Raw genomic sequence first — 21,337 nt, forward strand, 5'->3', positions numbered from 1 at the left:
AATAAAAATAGCCTTAAATTAAAAGATTATGCATAAATGGGTATGGGGGCAGATGCAGCAACTAATTAGAGCAGCAGGTACGCTGTGGTATTGAAGAGGTGAGTTGAGGTCACATTTAGTCTTTGGGTTCTAGAGTCAGAAAACAATTAGCCCAGATGTAAGCTAATTTCCATATTAAAGTTACATCATATTATCTTTGTATAACTCAGAAAAGGAATAAACAAAAGTTGAGAAGAAATTTATGCAAAATCTTTTGCACCCTTTTGTGCTTTAAGTAATGCTGACCATTTTTTTAAAAAATAGTAAATTAGAGCCTTTTAAATCTGCATACTTCTACCTCATCGCAGCTTTCAGTGGCAAGTCGTTGTTTGTTTCTGATTACACAGATATATGTAGACATTTGATTTGGAGATGCCAGAGTTGGACTGGGGTGGACAAAGTCAGAAGTCACACGACAGCAGGTTATAGTCCAATAGATTTATTTGAAACCACAAGCTTTCAGAGCACTGTTGGACAATAATCTGGTGTCGTGTGATTTCTGTCTTTGTAGACGTTTGAAACAGAGCCATTTAGTTTGTTCCTTTAGAACTGCAGTTATGTAAGGATTTATTTATAATGACCCCCACTTGTGTTTAGCTGAATTGAAATTCTGTTTTTTTTTAGATTGACCTAACAATAATGTTCATGGCATTAAGCTGGAAACTATTGTTGGCTCTTGTGCCTTTCTTTAAACTATTTTTTTCCTAATCAGAGATGTTATTACACATCTCTGGAACACGTGGGACTTGAACCCAGTCATCCCAGTCATCCCAGTCCAGGGGTAGGGAAGCTGTCACTGCACCACAAGAGGGCCCCATCTAAACGTAAAATGCCATTATGTTTTCCACGGTGTTTAAAATCATGACTTTTTCTACATATTAACAACACACTATGGCTGATTTGATTTTTAACTAGCACTTGTCTATTTTTACTTTTTTAAAATTTTAATCATTTTGTTTTAATTTTAACCATTTCAATGCATGTTAACAGAAACCATTTTGTTTCCAGTGGTCATCTACTTAATTAGATACGTAGATTAAACAATTATTGACTGCTTAATCAAATAAAATGTATGTTTCAAATTTATTGATTTATTATTTATTTTTATAGCTTGGGCACCACAAAGAAGGGGATCGGACCAGTGTATTCTTCAAAAGCATCTCGAAGTGGGCTTAGGATATGTGATCTTCTGACTGATTTTGATTCCTTTTCAGAAAGGTATTTGAATGTGCTAATGTTCCATGTTCTTGTTCACCTAACCAGCTAGATATCTGTTTGTTTCATCCACTTTTAAACTATTGATTACTGGTTGAACTTGCTTTCTTCTGCTGGCCCGGTATGGTTACTTCTGTTACTCAAGCTCACAAATTACAGCTTCCACTTCTCATTCATTATTACTGATATTTTCTGTGTGCTGATGTCTGATATTTTAGCCCATTTTGCATGCTGTTTCAGTAGATAATTACTAAGTAGTAACCAAGGATTTAAAACATACAATAGTCAAAAAAAACTTGTACATTCTGATTTTGCTGTTGCCATTTTACAAACACCTACACAAATAAGTTAAAGTGCATATGCTTATACCATGTGAATAACGGGCTCTTGTGGTACAGTGGTAGTATCTCTACCTCTGAGCCAGTAAGCCTGGGTTCATAACCCATCTGTTCCAGAGATGTATGATATCCCAGAACAGGTTGATTAGAAACTAATATACCATGTGAATATAACTACTGAGATCACATTATAAATGGCATTGTCTGTTACTCATTTCTTCATTTACTAATCAGAAATGCAATTAACCAAATAAGACTTCCTGTTGCTTTGTGGCTAATGGTTAACTCAGTGGGCAGCACTGCTGTAGATGTTGCCAGTAAGGAAAGCAAGTAAACTTTTTTGCAAAGATGAAGACCCATAAGATTAGAGTCAAAATTGGTTTTACAATTCTGTTTTCAAGGTGACCATTGTAAGCGAGACTGATGACATCAACCACAACATAGTCTCAAAATTAGCTGATGAGTAAGGAGATGGCAGATTTCAATGTGAATTTTACACACACAAACAGTAAACCTGAACCATGCAGAAGGAACCTGCCAACAAAGCTATGAAGGGATTTAAATAATTACTGATCACTAAGCATAATATTAGCCCTGCTGACAACAAAGCTAACCTAAACGTGCATGAAATTTTGCTTATCGATCAAAACAAATTAGCATATAGGTGTATCATTATGATAAGGACATTCTGAAAAATACAGAGAGGGCTGAAGGTACGTTTAGGTCACAGGAATAAACACCGACTCCCAAAACTAATTATGCTTTCAGATAAAGGAGGCTTAAGTTGTCTAAACATTTGTGACTTGTTTTAAAGACTGTCCTTTTTGTACACTGTTTATGATAATCTGCCACTTTTATATTTACCTGATGTTGTAAGGTCCTGACGAATAGATTCTTGATCACTCAGCAAAGCAGGAAAGGGCAGGAAAGTGGACCTTGAGGAATGTCTGGTCACCCATAATACTCTTGAATGATGGAGCAGATTCAAGGGCCAAACAGCCTGCCCCTGTTCTACTACTTATGGTCTTGTTTAGTCTGTAAGAGCTCCCTCTATTGGGCACTGATCACTTTATCTGTGTGTGAATGACAACAAAATTGAAAATGTTCAATTGCTCCTTGATCTTTAAATGTGGCTTTCCGCCAACACACATACTTTGTTTGGTCATTTAACAGCACAAATTGATCACAACAAGGTGCCCAGTAATCAAGCTTCAGTTTTCCTGTAACCAAATTTTAGGTTTTTTGGTATTTGAATAGTGTATGTCCTTGAATTAGATGTTTTGTTTCTGGCAAAACTAATGTATAAACAAAATTGACTCATGTAATATGGTGTTATGTATTTTGAAGTGTCACCCATTCCACTACACATATATGCTACCGTATCTGAAACTGCAATGTGTCTGAAACACCAAATCACAAATCAGATTAGTTATTCATCTCAGTGGTGCAATGATGTCAGCATTATGTAGTTGCCACGTTTCTCTGCATAACCTTCAACAATCCATGTATGTGAGATGCTGTGAGACATTTTAATATGATAAGGTACCACATAAGCTTAAATATTTCATTTTTTTTCCCCTCCATTCCCCACCACATATATACACAAGTACATAAAAAACACAAATATTGTTTCTATATTTGACAGGAGATGTAAGTGATTAAACACAGTGTGTGTTACTGGTATTCCTGCTGTTAAATTAATATATTGAATTATCTGGAAACATCAGATGTCAAAGATATTCAATCAAGCTTCACTTGGGAATGAATCTCTGACGTGATACAATTCCGACATTCATTTAAAAAGAGTAATTATTGTTTTTAATTATTTGAGTCTACATTACCCTTTTAATCGTAGCCAGATCATCTCCAGTGATATTTTCTTTTCCCACTCTTGCACTGCCACTTCTGAAGTGCCACCTGGATCCAACCTCAGTCACATCCCTTTCCTTACCTACATGGTATATGTTGGTAACATTATGACTTAAATCTTGTACATCCATCCTTACCCATGTTCCAGTAAATTGTAGTGCATGCAGTAGCCCAGCAAGCGCACTGCAGGCTGCTCACCAGTTGTCCACTTTAAGAACCACATGCAACAAAAAGAAACAAAGTTACTGTGCACTGAAATGGACAGACTCCACATAATAAAGATTGGGGTAGGGGTGACAAATGTTTTGACTCGACCTTACTCCATTACCATGCTCTACCATCAGTGATGCTGGAAAGCTGAAATAAGAAAAACAGAAAACACTGGTAAATATTCAACAGGTCAGATAGCACTATGTTCAGGGGCAAGTGTAGTGAACATATTTTCTGATGGAAGATCATTGACTTGAAATCTTGTCTTCCCCTTTTCTGAGAATGCTGTTTCCAATGCTTTTTCTGCTTTTAGTAATTGGTGGCATTTGCAAGATAATTAGGCAGGATTATCCTCTTTCACATAGACTAGTTTTTTATGTTTTTAATTGTAAGTGAAGTGAAATGTAAAAGTAGGGATCTTTTGCTGTGGTTGTATGGGGCATTGGTGAGACCACATCATAAGTGTTATGCACAGTTGTGGTCTCTTTATTTGAGAAACAAAATAAATGTATCGGGTGTAGTTCAGAGAAAGTTTGCCTTACTGATACTTAGGATGTGGGTACAGTTATCTTAGGGAAGGTTGGGCAGGCAGAGCTTTATCCTTTGAAGTTTAGAATTATAACAGGCAATCTCATTGGCTTGCACAGGATTCTGAGGGGGCTTGACAGGTTGGTTGCTGAAAGGATGTTGTCCATTGTGGGAGAGACTAGAACTAAGGGATGCAGTTTAATAGGTATCCCATTTAATTTGGAGGTGAGAATTTTTTTCTGAGGGCCATGAGTCTGTAGAACTCTGTTCCCCAGAGTGTGATGAAGGCAGGGCCATTTAATTTTTTTTTAGGTAAATTTACATTTTTAAACGAGGGGGCCATACAATATTGGGACTCGGCAGAATTATGGAGCTAAAGCCACACTCTGATCGGTCATGATCTTATTGAATGGTGGAGCAGGCTCAAGGAGCTGATTGGTCAACTCCTGTTCCTAATTCGTATGTTCATATGTATGATCTATGTTTGTTCATAGGTATGATCTCTGTGTGCTTCCACCCATTTAAGGTCCAGTTCTGAACAAATTACTGAAGTAGAAACCAACTTTGAATTCTGTGTCAGAACATTGAATTCTGTCCTTTTCCTCTTTCAGCAGTTTGCTGTTTATGTTCATGTGTGTAAATGCAAACTGAGGAGGCTGAAGCATTCACAACAATCTTCAGCTAAAAGTGCCAAGTGGATCATCCGTCCTTCCCTCCTCCAGAGGTCTCCATCACCACAGATGCCTGTCTGCGGCCATTTCAATTTGTTCAGCATGTTATCATTTGGTGGCACAGGTTACTGCAATGACTGTGGGGCCCTGAAGACATTCCTATAATAATAGTCAAGACTGTGCTCCAGAACTTAACATGACCTGAGCCAAGCTACTTCCAGTACAGCTACAACACTGGCATCTACCTAATAATACAATAAATTGCCCAGATATATCCAGTACATAAAAAGCCAAGTACCACCCCATCAATCTACTCCTGATCATCAGTAAAATGATGAAAGGTATCATCAACAATGATATCAAGCAGCTCTTACTTAGCAATAACCTGTTCAACATCATTCACAACTCCTCATATATGGAAACAGTCCATGTTCAAATGCAGCAAGACCTAGTCAATATCCAGGCTTGGGCTGAACAGTGACAGATAACACGAATGTCAGACAATGACTATCCCTGATGAAAGAGAATCTAACCATCACCCTGTGACATCCAATGGTATCACCATCACTGAATCCTTCACTGTCAACATCCTTGGGTTACCATTGCGCATAAACTGAACTCTACTCGCCATAAAGGTACTGTGACGACAAGACCAGGTCAGAGGCTAGGAATTGTTCAGCGAGTAATTTGCCTCCTGACTCCCCCAAGCTTATGCACCATATGCAGGCCACAAGTCAGGAGTGCGATGGAATACTCTACATGTTTGGATAGGTGTGAATCCAAAAACACTGAAACTTGACACGATCCAGGATAAAGCAGCCCTGTTAGTTGGCACCACATCCACAAACATCCACACCCACCACCACCGATGCTCCATAGCAGCAGCGTATACCATTTATAAAATGCACTGCAGAAATTCACTAAGGCTCTTGGACAACATCTTTCACACACTCAACCTCTTCCAAGTAGAAGAACAAGAACAGGAGATGCATGGGAATGCCACTGCCTGTAAGTTCCCCTGAAAGCCACTCATCATTCAGTCTTGGAAATGTATCACCTGTTCTTTCAGAGTGACTGGGTTAAAATTCTGGAATTCCCTCCCTAATGCACTGAGGGTCCACCTACAGTAAATGGACTGCAATGATTCAAGAAAACTTCTCAAAGGCAACTAGGGATGATGATAAATGCTGGTCTAGCCAGCAATGCCCGCATCCCGTGAATATTTTTTCTTTAAAAATCTGAAGTATTTTAAGGAGCTTGTAAAGTATCTCCACAGAAATCACTCAGTCCCACAGTTGGTCCTGTCAACCTACAGTTTCAATAACACAATTTTTTGATAATATTTTTAGTTTTCTTATCTGTCCTAACAATGTCATTTATATAATAGCCAGCAAAAAACTCCAGCTTGATGACTGCCAATGGTTTGGTATGCAGCTAGTATTTTGAAATACTTATGCTGGCTGCTTTTGCATTTAATTAGCTGTGTTTTCAGGTATAGGCCCAATTGTTTTTTCCCAGTCAGCTTTTATTCCCCACCTACAGAAGACAGTGACAGAATCTGGTATTTGATCCAATTGGTGGCTGGCAGCCATCCATCCGTGTGCCCACTCTTAACCTGTGGTTCTAGAGGGTTATCGATGGACTATTCCAATTCGGTTGCCATGCAATTGCGTAGCACTTGGAGATGAGGAATGGGGCTGAAACAGACAGTATTCACAAAGGAGGGTACAAACAACGTTCCTAAATAGTGATAATCTAGATAATCATAACAGTAATATGAAAAATCTAGAAAGGATAACAACGAAAATTAGATGGTCGTGGGTGTTGTGGTTGGACAGACAAAGGAGATTGAGTTGATAATTTATTCAGATCATGCTAATGATTAGCTTTCGAAAGGAAACCGGTCAGATCGCACCAATTCTGGTCACCATGACAGGGCGACAGTCAGATGTGGCACAAAAGCTTTTGGTCACAGTCTGAATTTTAAGCAAAAATTTAGAGTAATTATTGCAGGAATGTTGAAGGTGTGCAAGGTAGTAACTTTTTTCTGGAAAAGGCAAATCTGTAATGTTACTTTAAATTAAATGACAGGAAAGCGGGACACTAGTTCAAGCTGATCCAAGCTGAGGTTAGGGCCGAAAGAACTGTGGATGCTGTAAATCAGAAACAAAACCAGAAGTTACTGGAAAAGCTCAGCAGGTCTGGCAGCATCTATAAAGAAAATATCAGAGTTAACTTGTCGGGTCCAGTGAGGACCAGTTCTGAGGAAGGGTCACTGGACCCGAAAGGTTAACTCTGATATTTTTCCACAGATGCTGCCAGACCTGCTGCGCTTTTCCAGCAACTTCTGTTTTTGATCATGAGGTTAAGGGCCACTATCCAGATAACCTCCATATAAAGAGTGAACGATGAGACAATACATATATTTATACAATAGCAGAAAGGTCAGTCTGACATCATTTGGGAAGATAATAGATGCTGCAGTAGAGGGGAAAGTGTGGAGTCTATGTAGATGTTGAACTACATTGGGCTAATAATGTCTTCATTGATCTTTACTTGGTTACTTTGGTACATCCCAGTGATCAAACTGGATACTTCCCCTGTCTGTTTAACCATGTTCACACTGTAAATTGCATTTTTGTGACTGGATCAGCACGTCAATGATAGTTGTCCTTTCTGTACTTTTGTATTTTCTTGTTTCATGGCATTGCTGGTACTGATCACCATCGCCAGTTTGAAAGGACTTGATTTTCTGTCAGATACTACTGCATAAGTTGTTGCTAAGATGTATGCTTCAGAGCTTAAGAGTCAATGGGGGAATTCTGCTATAAAAACTATCTCTGGTACTTGGCTAACTGAACACTTGCCCATATAATTTTCTCACTATTTTGTTAGCTCCACATCTCCTTATATACAAATGTGGAAAATCTTTGCTAAAATGAGCTTACATGAACCAAATGGTCACAGATTTTCTTTTTTACCCTGTTTGTCCAGACAAATTGCATTTCTTATAATTGTAACTATGTATAGTACTTAAAGTAGATGCATTTGAAGTTATTAGTTTACTAGTTTCAGCATAGCATTTGTTTGTGTTACAGCTAAATATCTGATATCAGGAGGTGTAAATTGGAACTTGAAGTACTGATTTGCAAAATTATACAAATTGCATTTTTCTGTATGTGTGTGGAAATCGACTGTTTACAGTATTTAGTTGACTTCTCATTTCACAGTTTGTTGAGAGTCATTTTATTAACTAGTCAGCTGATGTACTATTTACATTTTTTTCCTAATTCTCGGGGAAATGAGCCATGAAGTAAGTGTAAAGGCTGAATCAAAAATTCATGCAATTTTAAACTGCACAGCGAAGTTGCTGGAAAACTAGTGGTGTTTTGTCTTTTAATATTTGGCATTGGTTCTTAAAATGGAATACCGAAGACGGTTTGTGCTGGCCTCAAGTCAGTGCTTTTGACAAGTTAGGCCCTATTCATGAGATGATGAATTTTATTTCCAATGATTTCAGTATAAAATGAAAGCTTCCAGTGGTTTTGAAAAAACTCAGAACTTTATTTATTGCCTTTTAGAATCCCTGCAGTATGGAAATTGGCCATTCAGCCCCACAAGTCCACATAGACTCTCCGAAGAGCATCTCACCCAGACTCACCACCCCTCTCCACCCACCCACCCAAACCCCACTATCCCTGTAACCCTGCATTTCCAATGGCTAATCCACCTAACCTACACATCCCTTGACACTATGGGCAATTTACCATGGCTAGTCCACTTAACTTGCTCATCTTTGGACTGTGGGAGGAAACCTGAGCACCCAGAGGAAAACCATGCAGACACAGGGAGAACGTGCAAACGCCACACAGACAGTTACCCAAGGGTGAAATCGAACCTGGGTCCCTGGTGCTGTGAGGCAGCAGTGCTGTTGCCATATAACAGTCCATTCTTGTGAATTGCTTCTGTCAGTTTAAACAATTGCCCACAAGTTTAGATCATACTGTCAAGAATCTTGCCAACTCTTTCATTGCATATCAGACACATTTAGAACATACAGCACATGAACAAGCCATTTGGCCTCACCAATCCTTACCAGTGTTTCTGCTCCATCATCCTTGCTCATCTTTTTTGGTTCTCACCATCATGTGCTTCTGTGGCATCCCCTCAAATGCATCTATGTCCCAAGTGAGGTAATAATGTAGATGCCCATATATTGTGTCATAAAAATCATCGGCTGATTTGACCAGTGCAGATTAACAGTGACAAAACATATATGTTTCTCCAGAATGAATGTGATTTTCATGGAAATTGGTCCTTTTCACAGTTAATTTCTATCTCAATTGAAAGTAAGAATGGCCTTAAAATTCTCTTTTTGCAAATTTGCATTCATAATGTTTCTGCATTTCATTAATTGAGTTTCAATTATTTTCCTCAGGTTTAAAGTCTTGGCAAATCAGCATATGTCAATGTATCCTAATCTGGAAGTTGATGTGGAAGGAGAACTGGAAAAGCTTCGGGTAAGCTGATCAGAACTTAGCTTCATTGTACATTGTTCTTATGATTATACCAGTAACCAATTGCAATGGCTAATTATTGATCGTAATCAAACAAGATTTTTAGAACAAATGAAAGAGACCAAATGCTTATCTTGATCTGGTCTAAAAGTTCAGTATAGCTGAAGAGTAATTATAAAGTTGCCGAGTTGTCATTCCGGATCCACACCCAAAACACTCTGAACAGATCTTCATCCGCATGGTTGTTGGGTTGAGTGTGTTGCGCTGGTCTCAGTTAATGAATGGCGGCTTAGTGTGGTCAAGTGGCATTGTGTAAAAACTCCCTCTTGACTTAGATAATGCACTTGTGCTGAGTTGTTTGAAGATACCGGGAAACACTCAAATTGGATTGGCGTAAGATTTAATCTCACTGGTTTCCCCTTACTGCAGGGAGATGCAAATTAAAAATTTTCAGAACGTGGTTTAGGTTTAAAGTGCCTTTCAAAGAATTCTGCAAACAAAACAATGGGGTTCAAATTAGAAGAGATAAGCAGATTATCTTCTTGACGTTTTAAATTATTGTCAATGCAATTACGTGTTATTTGATGTTTGCCATAACAATGAATAAAGATCAGGAATTAACTGAAAGGAGACTGTCACTCAACTATCCACACTTATACCCCATCAATTTTCATTGCTTTTGTGTAGCACTGATGATTTCAGATTTCACGTTCAAGTTGATAGAATCCAGTTGTTATTGAACTGTGAATTGAATGTTTTTATTTATCAGTGTCTTCTGTGAAAATGATTTAAGTCTTTTCTGGTTTCCCTGTAAGATTTGAACTGGCAGGGAAGCTTTCTTCCTGATGAGGTGGGGACTCAGGCTGGAAAATGTGCAATGAGAAAAAAACCATTGATCCCACAGAGTCTAAGCTTCCACAGAACATGTATGGAATAAGCATAGCAAACACAGGAGGTCTGCTAGCATCTATGGAGAGAGAAACGGTTAACGTTTCAAGTCCGGTATGACTTTCCCTCGGGATAGGGGACTAATATGGACTGGCTGTTGTCCTGCTATGTGGTTTTAATTGTTCCTTCTTATCTGTTGCACCCAAAGTCAGACCTCAACCAACAAAAACCTAAACTTAGGACAGCAAAAATCTGAATGAATAAAGATAACTTCTAAAATTAGATTTCAGGCCCAATCCAAAAGTGTATTTAAAGGCTCACCCTGCTTATGGAGACAAAAGAAAGTTTCTGTATTTTAGTTTCCAACAGATTGATTACAGTTTCACATGTGAAGAAATCAAGCTTAATGCTTGGTGAACTGAACGGTCAGCAATTAACTTAGGTGTATGTTAAATAATTGGTATTGCTGGTCCTAACACAAGAACTTAGGAACAGGAGTAGGTCATTTGATCCCTTGAGCCTGCCCCACCACTCAATAAGATCGTGATTGATCTGATTGTGGTCTCAACGTTACGCTGTGCAGCCATAATCTTTGGCTGCCTTGTCTATTAAAAATTCATCTCACTCAGCCTTAAATTTAAAGACCCAGCACCCAATATCTTCTGGAGAAGAGAATTTCACTCTGTTAATGACCTAGTGAGAGGAAAAAACACTCTTCATCTCTGCCTTAAAAGGGAGACCTTCGTTTTAAAAAAAAAAGTCCCCTCATGGTTGTTTTCCCACACAAGTGAAAATATACTCTATTTAGTCATATCAAGATCTTATGTTTCAGTAAGATCACCTCTCACTCTCATCTGATCTCAGTGCCATTTGTGAGTGTTCTGCAGTCTGTTTCTGGGATGGGGGTGCAGTTATGTGCATGCCTTGCTGCAACCTGGAAACGAGCTTCTAGTTCCTTAAAGAACCTACTATGTTCTCACCACTTCACAGCCTTGTAGATACTTTGAAGAATTCAGACCCAGTTCCAAGGGTCACAGATGTGACAGTAGTAGTATAATATTTCTGGGTCCATAGGAGTGGACAGTGGTGGGAAAAGGTAAAAGTACTTGAAATGGGGTGAGGATGTGCAGCAATTGGGTGTGATAGTGTAGAAACACGAGTAAGGAAAGACCAATAGCATTAGAGCAGGAAAGCTAACTGGAAGGAAGCGCTGAGATGCTCAAATCATTTAGCAGATCCCAGACAGGAGACACTGTGCACTAGAGTTGCTTTTGAGAAGAATGAGTCATTCCGAGTTGAGTAAAACAAATAGGCTTAGAATTATAAGCTTTGTGCTTTCTCTGTCTGGTCTCAGTAATACACAAATAAGAGTGTTGGACACTAGTAGTGGTTCGTTTCTCAGCATTCACTGGATATTGATGTCATCTTCAGGGATATGTGGAGAGAATCAAGCCTATGGTAAGAGATGGAGTCTACTTCATGTACAAAGCTTTACATGGTCCAGAAAAGAAGATCCTAGTTGAAGGAGCCAATGCAGCATTGTTGGACATTGATTTTGGTAAGACACCATCAAATCCCTGGAAAATATACTAAGTAGTTAAAAGAGCTGCATAACTGCAAGTACTACCTTTGGTACAGGATTTCGTTTCTAAGCTCTGGTGTTGTATGAAGTATCTCTACATCATTACTGGAACAGATACCTCTATCTATCTGTCTTCCTTACCCCTCAGAAAGATTAAAAAATTGCACTTCAGTGATATCACAAGGCACAGCATTGTAGAAAACCTTGTTTAAAAAGTTTGTAAAAAGACCTAGATATGGGTGCAGCAATGTACGAGTATATTTGGTAGTTTTTAGACCATTATGATCTTTTAGTAATTTTGTTAAATACTTCTTGGTTTATTCTCTCCTCCTCTCGAGCTTATTTTCTGATTATTGCTATCTTCTAATATGACATTGGTTCCATTCTATGGGCGGTTCAGTGGCTCAGTGGTTAGCACTACTGCCTTACAGCACCAGGGACCCGGGTTCAATTCCAGCCTCAGGTGACTGTCTGCGTGGGTTTCCTCTGGGTGCTCTGGTTTCTTCCCACAATCCAAAAATGTGCAGGCTAGGTGGATTGGCCATGCTAAATTGCCCATAGTGTTCAGGGATTAGGTGGGTTATATGGGGATTGGTCTGGGTGGCATGCTCTGAGGGTCGGTGTGGACTTGTTGGACTGAAGTGTTTCCACACTGTAGGGATTCTATTCAATGTCTGTCAGTTTCTTCTGAATTCATCCTGGTACCTGCAGAACTATGCTTCAGGTACCTCAATTCAGTTTAGGATTAACTTGCATTGCCTTAAAATTAAACTCTTCCTCTTGTAGTTAACAGCCAATGAAACTTGTTATTCTAGAAATACGCTAGCTGTATTTTAGCTAACATTTTCTGGCATGGGTCTTTTATACTTGAAATAGCATTATGCTTGGCACCTGTATATTTTGATTTTTAATTGGTAGGCAGTCATCTAACAACTTGGGAGAATAGTAGAAGGAATGCATATATACAAAGCGTCTTATTCGCGAACTTTACCCTATGGTTCAGCAGAGGCTGATGAAGAATTCCTCTGACCATGGGTTGTAAAGGCTCCTGAGTGAAGGTTTTGGAAAAGGTCTAACCATTTGAGTGCAGATAATCCCACACCAGGAAGCTGCCTTTAAATTGGTGATCTCGTTTGGATGCTATGGGATTGCTGATTCACAAAATGGAAGAAAAATACAGCAGAGGGATAAGGAATATTGGGTGGAGGCAGAGGGGAAGGGACTGTTAATTGGAATGTTTGACCTGCAGAGCTTGATGGCGGTATTGGATTCCTGAAGTGAAAACGATTCCATCCATTAGCATTAACATTCTTCCACTTCCAGAACATAGTTGATCAAAAAAATAGTCACTGAAGGTATCTCCTAGGTCAGGGTAACAGTGGTATCGTGGTAATGTTGCTGAACTAGTAATTCAGAGGCTGTGAACTCTGGTTCAAATCTGACCACAGCAACTGTTGAGATCAAAATTCCATTAATTAGTGGAATCTGGAATTGAAAGCTAGTCTCATTAACTATGAACAAATATTGTAAAAGCATGTTTGCTTGACCAAAGTCTTTTGGGAAGGAAGTAGAATTCAAGTACATTCATAGAATCCCTACAGTGTGGAAACAGGCCATTTGGCCCAACAAGTCCATCCCACCCAGACCCATTCCCCTAATTTCCTGTGTCTAACCCACCTAACCTAAACATCCCTGAACACTATGGGCAATGTAGCATGGCCAATCCACCTACCCTGCACATTTTTGGACTGTGGGAGGAATCTGGAGCACCCGGAAGAAACCTACGCAGACACGGGGAGAATGTGCAAACTCCACACAGACAGTCACCCAAGGCTGGAATTGAACCCGGATCCCTGGCGCTTTGAGGCAGCAGTGCTAACCACTGAGCCACCGTGCAGCCCCCAAAGTCTCCAGTCTTTTCCTGATCTGGCCCACGTATGATTTCTGACGACAGCAATGTGGTTGACTCTTAACTGGTCTCTGAAATGGCAGCAAGCCACACAGTTAAAGGGCAATTAGGAATGGGAAACAAATGGTGGCCTGTAACTCAAATGTATGAAAAAATATAGTTATCCAGTTTCTCCATCAGAGGGCTATGGAAAATAGTGCTGTAATTATAAAAGACCATTTACGAGAAAGTACTTGTGTTTGTATAGTGTCTTTCACATCTTCAGGCTCTTCCAGAGCTTTTCACAGCCTATGAATTATATTGAGGTGTGAAGAAGGTATGTGTCCCTATTTATATTTAAAAGTCATATCCACGCTTGTATGCAGACTTGAATACTGTATACAGCAATGTACTCTTTTTATTCTTTCAAAGGTACATATCCTTTTGTGACTTCATCAAATTGCACAGTGGGTGGTGTGTGCACAGGTCTGGGAATCCCTCCTCAGAATGTAGGAGAAGTATACGGAGTGGTGAAAGCCTATACAACAAGGGTTGGAATTGGTGCCTTTCCGACGGAGCAAGATAACGTAAGCCTTTAAGTCAGTTGGGGTACTCTAACTCTCTTCTCCCCAAAACTCTTGTAATTTGACTGTCTCTTTGTTCAGATTCCCTCGAGTAGACAATCCCACAGCTTACTCTTTTATGAATTTGGCATGTTTTTGCAAAACATAAGAAATTTGAAAGCGGGCAGTTAACTCCTTTCCTCTTAGACTTTATCTCCCCACTGTTGAATTTTGTTCACCTTCTCCTCACTGAGGAATGGTTTGAAAGGTGGTGGCGATTCCAAAGTACCTCAGCCAAATTACCATTCATGGAGCAGTGTTGTGAGGATCTGGGACTGGCTGAGTTTGTGCCGGTTTTTGCCGAACATCTACACGTGTGTGTTGCCAGCAGTGAGTTAAGAATGCAAACCTCACTCAACATTAGTACTACCATCATGTCCACCAATCTGATCTGTAAGAGCTCTCATCCTCATCCTGGCACCCACTGAGAAATCAGAAAAATTACTAAGAATTTTTTGAATTAGATTTTATTGTCATGTGTACTCCAATACAGGAGTACAGTGCAAAGTGTACCATGTCACCATTCCCAGCGCCATCTTAGGTATAAAAGTACCTAGGTACAAAGTAAAAAAAATAAGGAAATAATCTAAAAAAATTCAATATTGCAGTCCTTCTTAAGTGCTTAGCCATTCTAGGCTCACAATCCTCTCAATGGATCGATATCCCCCATGCTCAACATCACCACAGATTCTGGGCTAGCTTTATCGCTGCCATGCTGGACTTGCTGCCTCCTGCGCTGTATCAAAGTCAGCTCATGCCATCGTTGCCAGGTAGAAAGCTTGCCTCAGACACACTGGGCAAATTTTGAGCCACCAAAATCTTCACAGAAGGTAAGTAGATTAAAGGGAAAAAAATGAATGGAGAAAAAATAGTAAGAGCAGACGAGCTCCGTGCAGGAGCCTGCATGCTGCGCTGCTACTCTGCCGCCATCTTAGTTACTTATTTATGGAATTTATGTCCCATCAATTCATTAAGTGGCGTCTTGGCTTTCTTCAGGTTTTGCAAAGCAAATTTTTTGACATTGTAACCAAATTAGCAATGAATCATTGTTTAAAGTCTAGTTTTTAAAATTCAAATTCAAGATGAACCTGATGCATGAGTGCTTTTTAAAAAAAGACCTTGAAATAATCAAAGTGAACTTTACATTTTCTGTATTCCATACAATTTCTGGAAGTGGCATTATGTGTTTATGCGTTGACAATAAGGGAGAACAGACCTAATCTCTGCAGATTGAGGGTTGGTGGGGGGTGGTGGTCACAGAAATGAGATCTCCTTAAATTCCGGCAATACTGGCATATACAATCACGGACTCTAACACCGTCACGGACACACGCGCACACCATCGACTCATTAATATTACTGTCAAAAGTAATGTCTTCACTACTAAGGCAAGTTGTCCGCAACTCAGTTGCCTGTCTTTATGATGATTCTGCTGGTAAGTAAGCGCACTGTGATGCTTCATTCCATGTTTTGTATGGCCTCCATAATATTGTAAAATATCAGATTGAGCTTTCTGTTTCCTATTTATTTTTTTACGCTGTATTGAAGTGCTTGGTTGGAGTCAGTGAGGAATAGCTGCAAGAGTCAGGATTGTGTTTCATTGTTGCTGACTCAAAAATTCATTGTGCCTCCCTAATAACTGATCTGGGATTGATAAGTGCTTGTTGTAATTTTATAGGATATCGGTGAATTACTGCAGTCTCGAGGATCAGAAGTAGGGGTCACCACAGGTCGACAGAGGAGGTGTGGCTGGCTGGATCTAGTCTTGCTGAAGTATGCTCACATGATCAATGGATTTACTGCGTAAGTAACTTCAAAGATTGATTTCCTTCTTTGGAAACAGAAACTTTAGTAATCAAGATTGTGAACAATTTAAAGTTGAAATATATTTGAAATAGATATAATTTTGAGTTGAAATGCACCTGGTTCTTAATGGTTTTGGACGTGAGGAGTACTTGGGAAGATTTTAACGCTGCTTTCTGATTTATTCCTTGAGTAGTTTAGCACTAACCAAATTGGACATCCTGGATGTATTTGCAGAGATTAAAGTCGGAGTGGCCTACAAGGTTGATGATAAAATAATACCTCATTTTCCGGGTAAGTGAATTTTTTTAAATTCCGGGAAAGTGGGTTTTGCTGGCTGGGTCACTGCCCTTGAGAAGGTGGTGGTGAGCTGCCATCTTGAACCATTGTAGCCCATGGGGTGTAAGTAGCCAAGCAGTATTGCTAGCGTGTGAGTACCAGGATTTTGACCCAGCAACTCTGAAAGAATCATAATATATTTCCAAGTCCAGGTGGTGAGTGCTTGGAGAGAAACTTTCAGGTGGTGGTGTTCCTAACTATCTGCTTCCCTTACTGTTCTACATGGAAGTGGCCATGGGGTTTGGATGGTGCTATCTAGGGAGTATTGATGAATTTCAGCGGTGCATTTCATGTTTGGTACGCACTGCAGTTACTGAGCGCCAGTGGTAGAGGGAGTGAATGTTTGTGGATATTATGCCAATGAAGTGGGCTACTTTGTTCTCAATGTTATCAAGCTTCTTGTGTTGTTGGATCTGCACTCATCCAAGCAAGTGGAGAGTATTCTGTCACACTCCTGACTTGTGCCTCGTAGATAGTTACAAGCTTTGGGGAGTCAGGAGTTGAGCTGCTTGCTGCAGGATTCCCAGTCTCTGACCTGTTCTTGTAACCATTGTACTTGTATGGTTAGTCTAGTTCGATTTCTGGTCAATGGTAATCCCAAGATGTCGATAGTGAGGAATTCAGCGATAGTAATGCCATTGAATTTCAAGGCATGATGGTTAGATTCTGTCTTGTTGGGTGAGTATTATTGCCTGGCAGTTGCATGGCATGAATATTACTTGCCACTTATCAGCCCAAGCCTGGATATCGTTCAGGTCTTGCTAAAGTACGCTACGGACTGCTTCAGGATCTGACAAGTCTCAAATGATGCTGAACACTGTGCAAATTCTGTCTGTGCCATGTGTTTTACATTACAGCAGCTTCATTGATTCTTAGAGCAGTTTGGAGCGATACTATATATAAAAATGTGCGTGTGTATGTCCCATAATTTCAGTTAACCAGCACACTCTTGCCACGTACCAAGGCTTCAAAGAATGATAATGAAATGCTCCCAATGTTTCAGAAATCTAAACCACTCCCCACCCACACCAATTCTCCAGTCACATGTTGAATTGATCAATATTTCTATTAGTATGCTCATTAGCACGTAGCATTGGGAATAATCCTGAGGTTAATGCTGTTGAGATCCTGCTGTTTAATTTCCTTCTAACTCGCAAAATCTGTTAAGAGGACCTTTTTCCTCTTCCTACCTATTACATTGGTACCAACGTTGACCATGATCTTTAACTATTCACCTCCCCCAGAATGATTTCCTGCAGCTACTCCAGGACATCCTTGATCCTGTTACTATGGAGGCAACACAACATCCTGGAGTCCTGTTTACTGCTGCAGAAACAATTATCTCAACTCTTGACTACAGATCACTGTGGCTCTTATACATTTCTTCCTCCACTTAAGTACAGATAAATCATCCATGATGTCATAGTTGTACAGCGTGGAAACAGGCCCTTTGGTCCAACTTGTCTGTGCCAACCAGACATCCCAATCTGACCTAGTCCCATTTGCCAGCAATTGGCCCATATCTCTCTAAATCCTTCCTATTCATATGCCCATCCAGATGCCTTTTAAATATTGTAATTGTACCAGCCTCCACCTCTTCCTCTGGCAGCTCGTTCCATACATGCCCCACCCTCTGTGGAGAAAGCTACCTCTCAGGTCCTTTTTAAATCTTTCCCCTCTCACCTTAAACCTATGCCCTCTAGTTTTGGATTTCCCACTCTAGGAAAAAGACCTTGGCTATTCACCCTATCCATGCCCCTCATGATTTTGTAAACCTCTATGAAGTGGCATAGACTTGACTCTGACTGCGCTTCTTGGAGGACCAGTTGATCTCACCAGTGTACAAAACAGAAGGTCAATGAACAAATACGATTGACACTGCAGACTCCTGCATTGCATGCCTAGTTCTCCTGGATTGTCTCATGGGACATCCATTCCCAACCACCAACCCCCCACCCTCCTGTAAGTTCCAACCTGTGCTGTGAGCACATCTCTAAACATGCTATCCATGAGTTTCTCTGTCTTGTGGATGTCCACAGTGACTCTTGTCACACTCGAGCTCTGGAACTTGGAACTCAAGCTTCTGTAGCTGGTGTCACTTCGTACAAACGTGTTCATCCAAGACACATTGGAAAGCTGTGGATGCACACGTTCTGCAGAATGTGCATTTTTCTTAGCCAAGTTGACCTGTCACTGTAACTTGTAGACTGTTTATTACAATTAGAACAAGTAGAAAATTTTTTCAGTTACTCACCAATAATCAGCTTCTTCACCTGGTACCAAATTAGGAGCTAATTACTGGAAGCTGAAAAGGGTTGAAAAAGAAAGGAGCAACCCCTTACCCCTTTCGCCAAACTAACTTTTCAAGCACTCATTTTACACTGTGTACTTAAAGTAGCACCTTGTTAACACCACAACAGCACTGAAGAAGGCCTCCCTTTGAGCTTCATTTGAAAAGAAACTAATTCAAGCTTCTGAAAACATGTTTAAGCCATTCCCCTCGTAAGCTGGCTGCAAGCTGCTCTCAGGCAACTTGCAGAGCCCTGTTTTAAGGCTAGAATAAGAGAAAACTTCTCTTAGAATAATTGTTGATTAGTTTCTATATTGGGGAAAATAAATAGACTTTAGATCAAAATTTACCCTTAAAACACTCTGGCTCACCAGTTCCTGGAATGGAGTAGTAGGCGTTTGGCCCGTTGTTTTTGTGCTTTGATTGAACTATACAATTAATGCCACTTTTCTCTTTCACCTTAGCTCTGCAAATATTTTATCCCTTCCCAAGTATTTATTTGCTTTTTTCATTTGCAAGTTACTATTAAATCTGCTTCCGCTGTCCTTTCAGGCAGTGATCGTAACACTCGTGCAGATTTTAGATTGGTATGCTGTTGTGGTACTGAGGGAATGCTGCAATGTTGTGGTCTCCCCACACCTCACCCCCTCCCCCACCCCAAAAAAAGGGTGTCGAACTTAATTATCCAAGATGATAGGTGACCAGGATTTGGTCATTTATTTAGGGGTGAAGCAGTAGCGGTTTGCTCACTGTTTGCCAGTGAGGAGTATGTTGAAACAGTGATGTCTAGAGAAGTCAAAAGTATGGATAAGGTTTTCAGCACTGGATTGGCTGAGGCATTAAATCTGATTTGGAATTCTGCTGCATTAACGTAAATCATAATTGAGAATTGGCTGTTGGTACCTGAGCTCCAGCGTGTCATCTGCAGGACGTTGAGTAAATGCAAGATTCTTCCTAAAGGATACTGGAGCATGAAGTAATTTGACTGTATTGCACTGACCTTAGTATCAAAATGACTGTGCAGTTTTCAGTATCACCAAGGTCCAAATTTGCAAGCTGGAATATACCATAAATCACTGAAATGTTAAGAGGACTTTTTTAATCATCATAACTTCTAAGTTTGTTTCGTTTTCATTAAAATGGCAATGTATCAATTGTTTCCCAGCTAACCAAGAGGTTCTGAACAAGGTAGAAGTTCAATATGTGTCTCTACCTGGCTGGAACACCAGCACAGCAAAATCAAGAACATTTGAAGATCTGCCAGCAAATGCACAGAACTATGTGAGGTTCATCGAAGGACATCTTGGTGTGCCAGGTAAGTATTACAGTCACCAAGTGTCACATCTCTCAAGTTACTGAAAAACGCAAGGTAGCCACAAGTTACTTCCAAGAATTATAACTTGATGCCTTTTCTTCGAATCACACTGTTTGAGCATGTTTTGGCACACCTCATGGTCGTTACATCTGAGGTGGGTCTTGAACCTGGACCTCTGGCCTATTTAATACCTGGCTGTTGAGATGTATTTAAAGATGGTATTTTTAACAAATTTGTTCTGGCATATTATGACACATCTCTGGAACAGGTGAGCCTTGAACCCAGGTCTCCTGGCCCACAGGTAGGAGCACTCCACTGCACCACAAGAGCCCTGAGATGTATTTAAACATATATTGAGGTTTTCATTAATAGTAATGGCTGGTGTGCTTTCATCCATTATATTGAGCTGTCTTGAGCTTATCTAACATTGGGCTGAAATGTGGGGAGGGCGTTACTCCAATCTCCTACCATAATTCCAGCAGAAGACCAGTAAAACACCACCAGTTGGGTTGGGTCAGTCCGTTCAGGAACTTCCTCTTTGCCTTATAAGCTGTTCACAATAAAAATGACAACAGGAAAAAGAGCCTTAAGTAGGGACTATCTGTTTCTGAGTCTGGAAGGGGACTTAGCATTGCAGCCATCAGTTCTACACTGAGTGAGTGGACTTGCTGAGAGGTTAGACCACCTTCTGACCTTATATCTGTCCCGTGCCCTCCTACAGGCTCTACACTGGTGTGCACTATTGGACATTCTCCCTAGTGCAATCCCAAACAGATTTCAACCATTAGAGACATTGGAACATTTTGTTATAAAATTCCTGTGATTGTCAAGTAAAGCTGTCATTTTGTGTAACCATTTCTCTTTGATCTTCATGTCAGAACCCAAAACAAAGATCATTGTGATTCTGTATCAGTTCAGATTTTACTGATGTATCTACACAGCAACAGAACTTGGATTAGAAAATGTGAGACAACCAGCAAAACTGTGTGTAATTATAGTGATCTCCCTCCCTGTGTTGGAGTGGCGATCGCTAAATTGTCAGCGTTTAGAGGAGAGAATCCTGACACTTTTGTGATATATATTAATTCTGTAACTGACATACTTCAGTGACCTGTGGCAAAACCAACATTTACTGGAGGCACAAGGGTCACTTCTAGCCCATTCTTATTCTTTCCCTTTTGTTATTGGGTAATGACGTATTTTGGATGATTGGCTTTCTTAA

General features: G+C 40.0%; 1 protein-coding gene across 2 annotated transcripts in view; it reads left to right on the forward strand.

The window, feature by feature from the left end:
* Window positions 1-21,331, forward strand: part of LOC109939021 (adenylosuccinate synthetase isozyme 2-like) — a 45,626-nt gene extending 24,295 nt beyond the window's left edge. For both annotated transcript variants that reach the window (XM_048601035.1, XM_048601036.1), the window contains exons 6-13: window positions 1,150-1,257; window positions 9,309-9,390; window positions 11,707-11,833; window positions 14,178-14,332; window positions 16,047-16,171; window positions 16,368-16,465; window positions 19,966-20,115; window positions 20,994-21,331. In XM_048601035.1, the coding sequence (XP_048456992.1) occupies window positions 1,150-1,257; window positions 9,309-9,390; window positions 11,707-11,833; window positions 14,178-14,332; window positions 16,047-16,171; window positions 16,368-16,465; window positions 19,966-20,115; window positions 20,994-21,043 (895 nt within the window). In that variant the 3' untranslated portion in view covers window positions 21,044-21,331. The remainder of the gene's footprint in view (window positions 1-1,149; window positions 1,258-9,308; window positions 9,391-11,706; window positions 11,834-14,177; window positions 14,333-16,046; window positions 16,172-16,367; window positions 16,466-19,965; window positions 20,116-20,993) is intronic.
* Window positions 21,332-21,337: the final 6 nt, after the last annotated feature.

This window comes from Rhincodon typus, chromosome 9 (genome assembly GCF_021869965.1).
Source record: "Rhincodon typus isolate 14 chromosome 9, sRhiTyp1.1, whole genome shotgun sequence".
Classification (NCBI taxonomy): Eukaryota; Metazoa; Chordata; class Chondrichthyes; order Orectolobiformes; family Rhincodontidae; genus Rhincodon; species Rhincodon typus.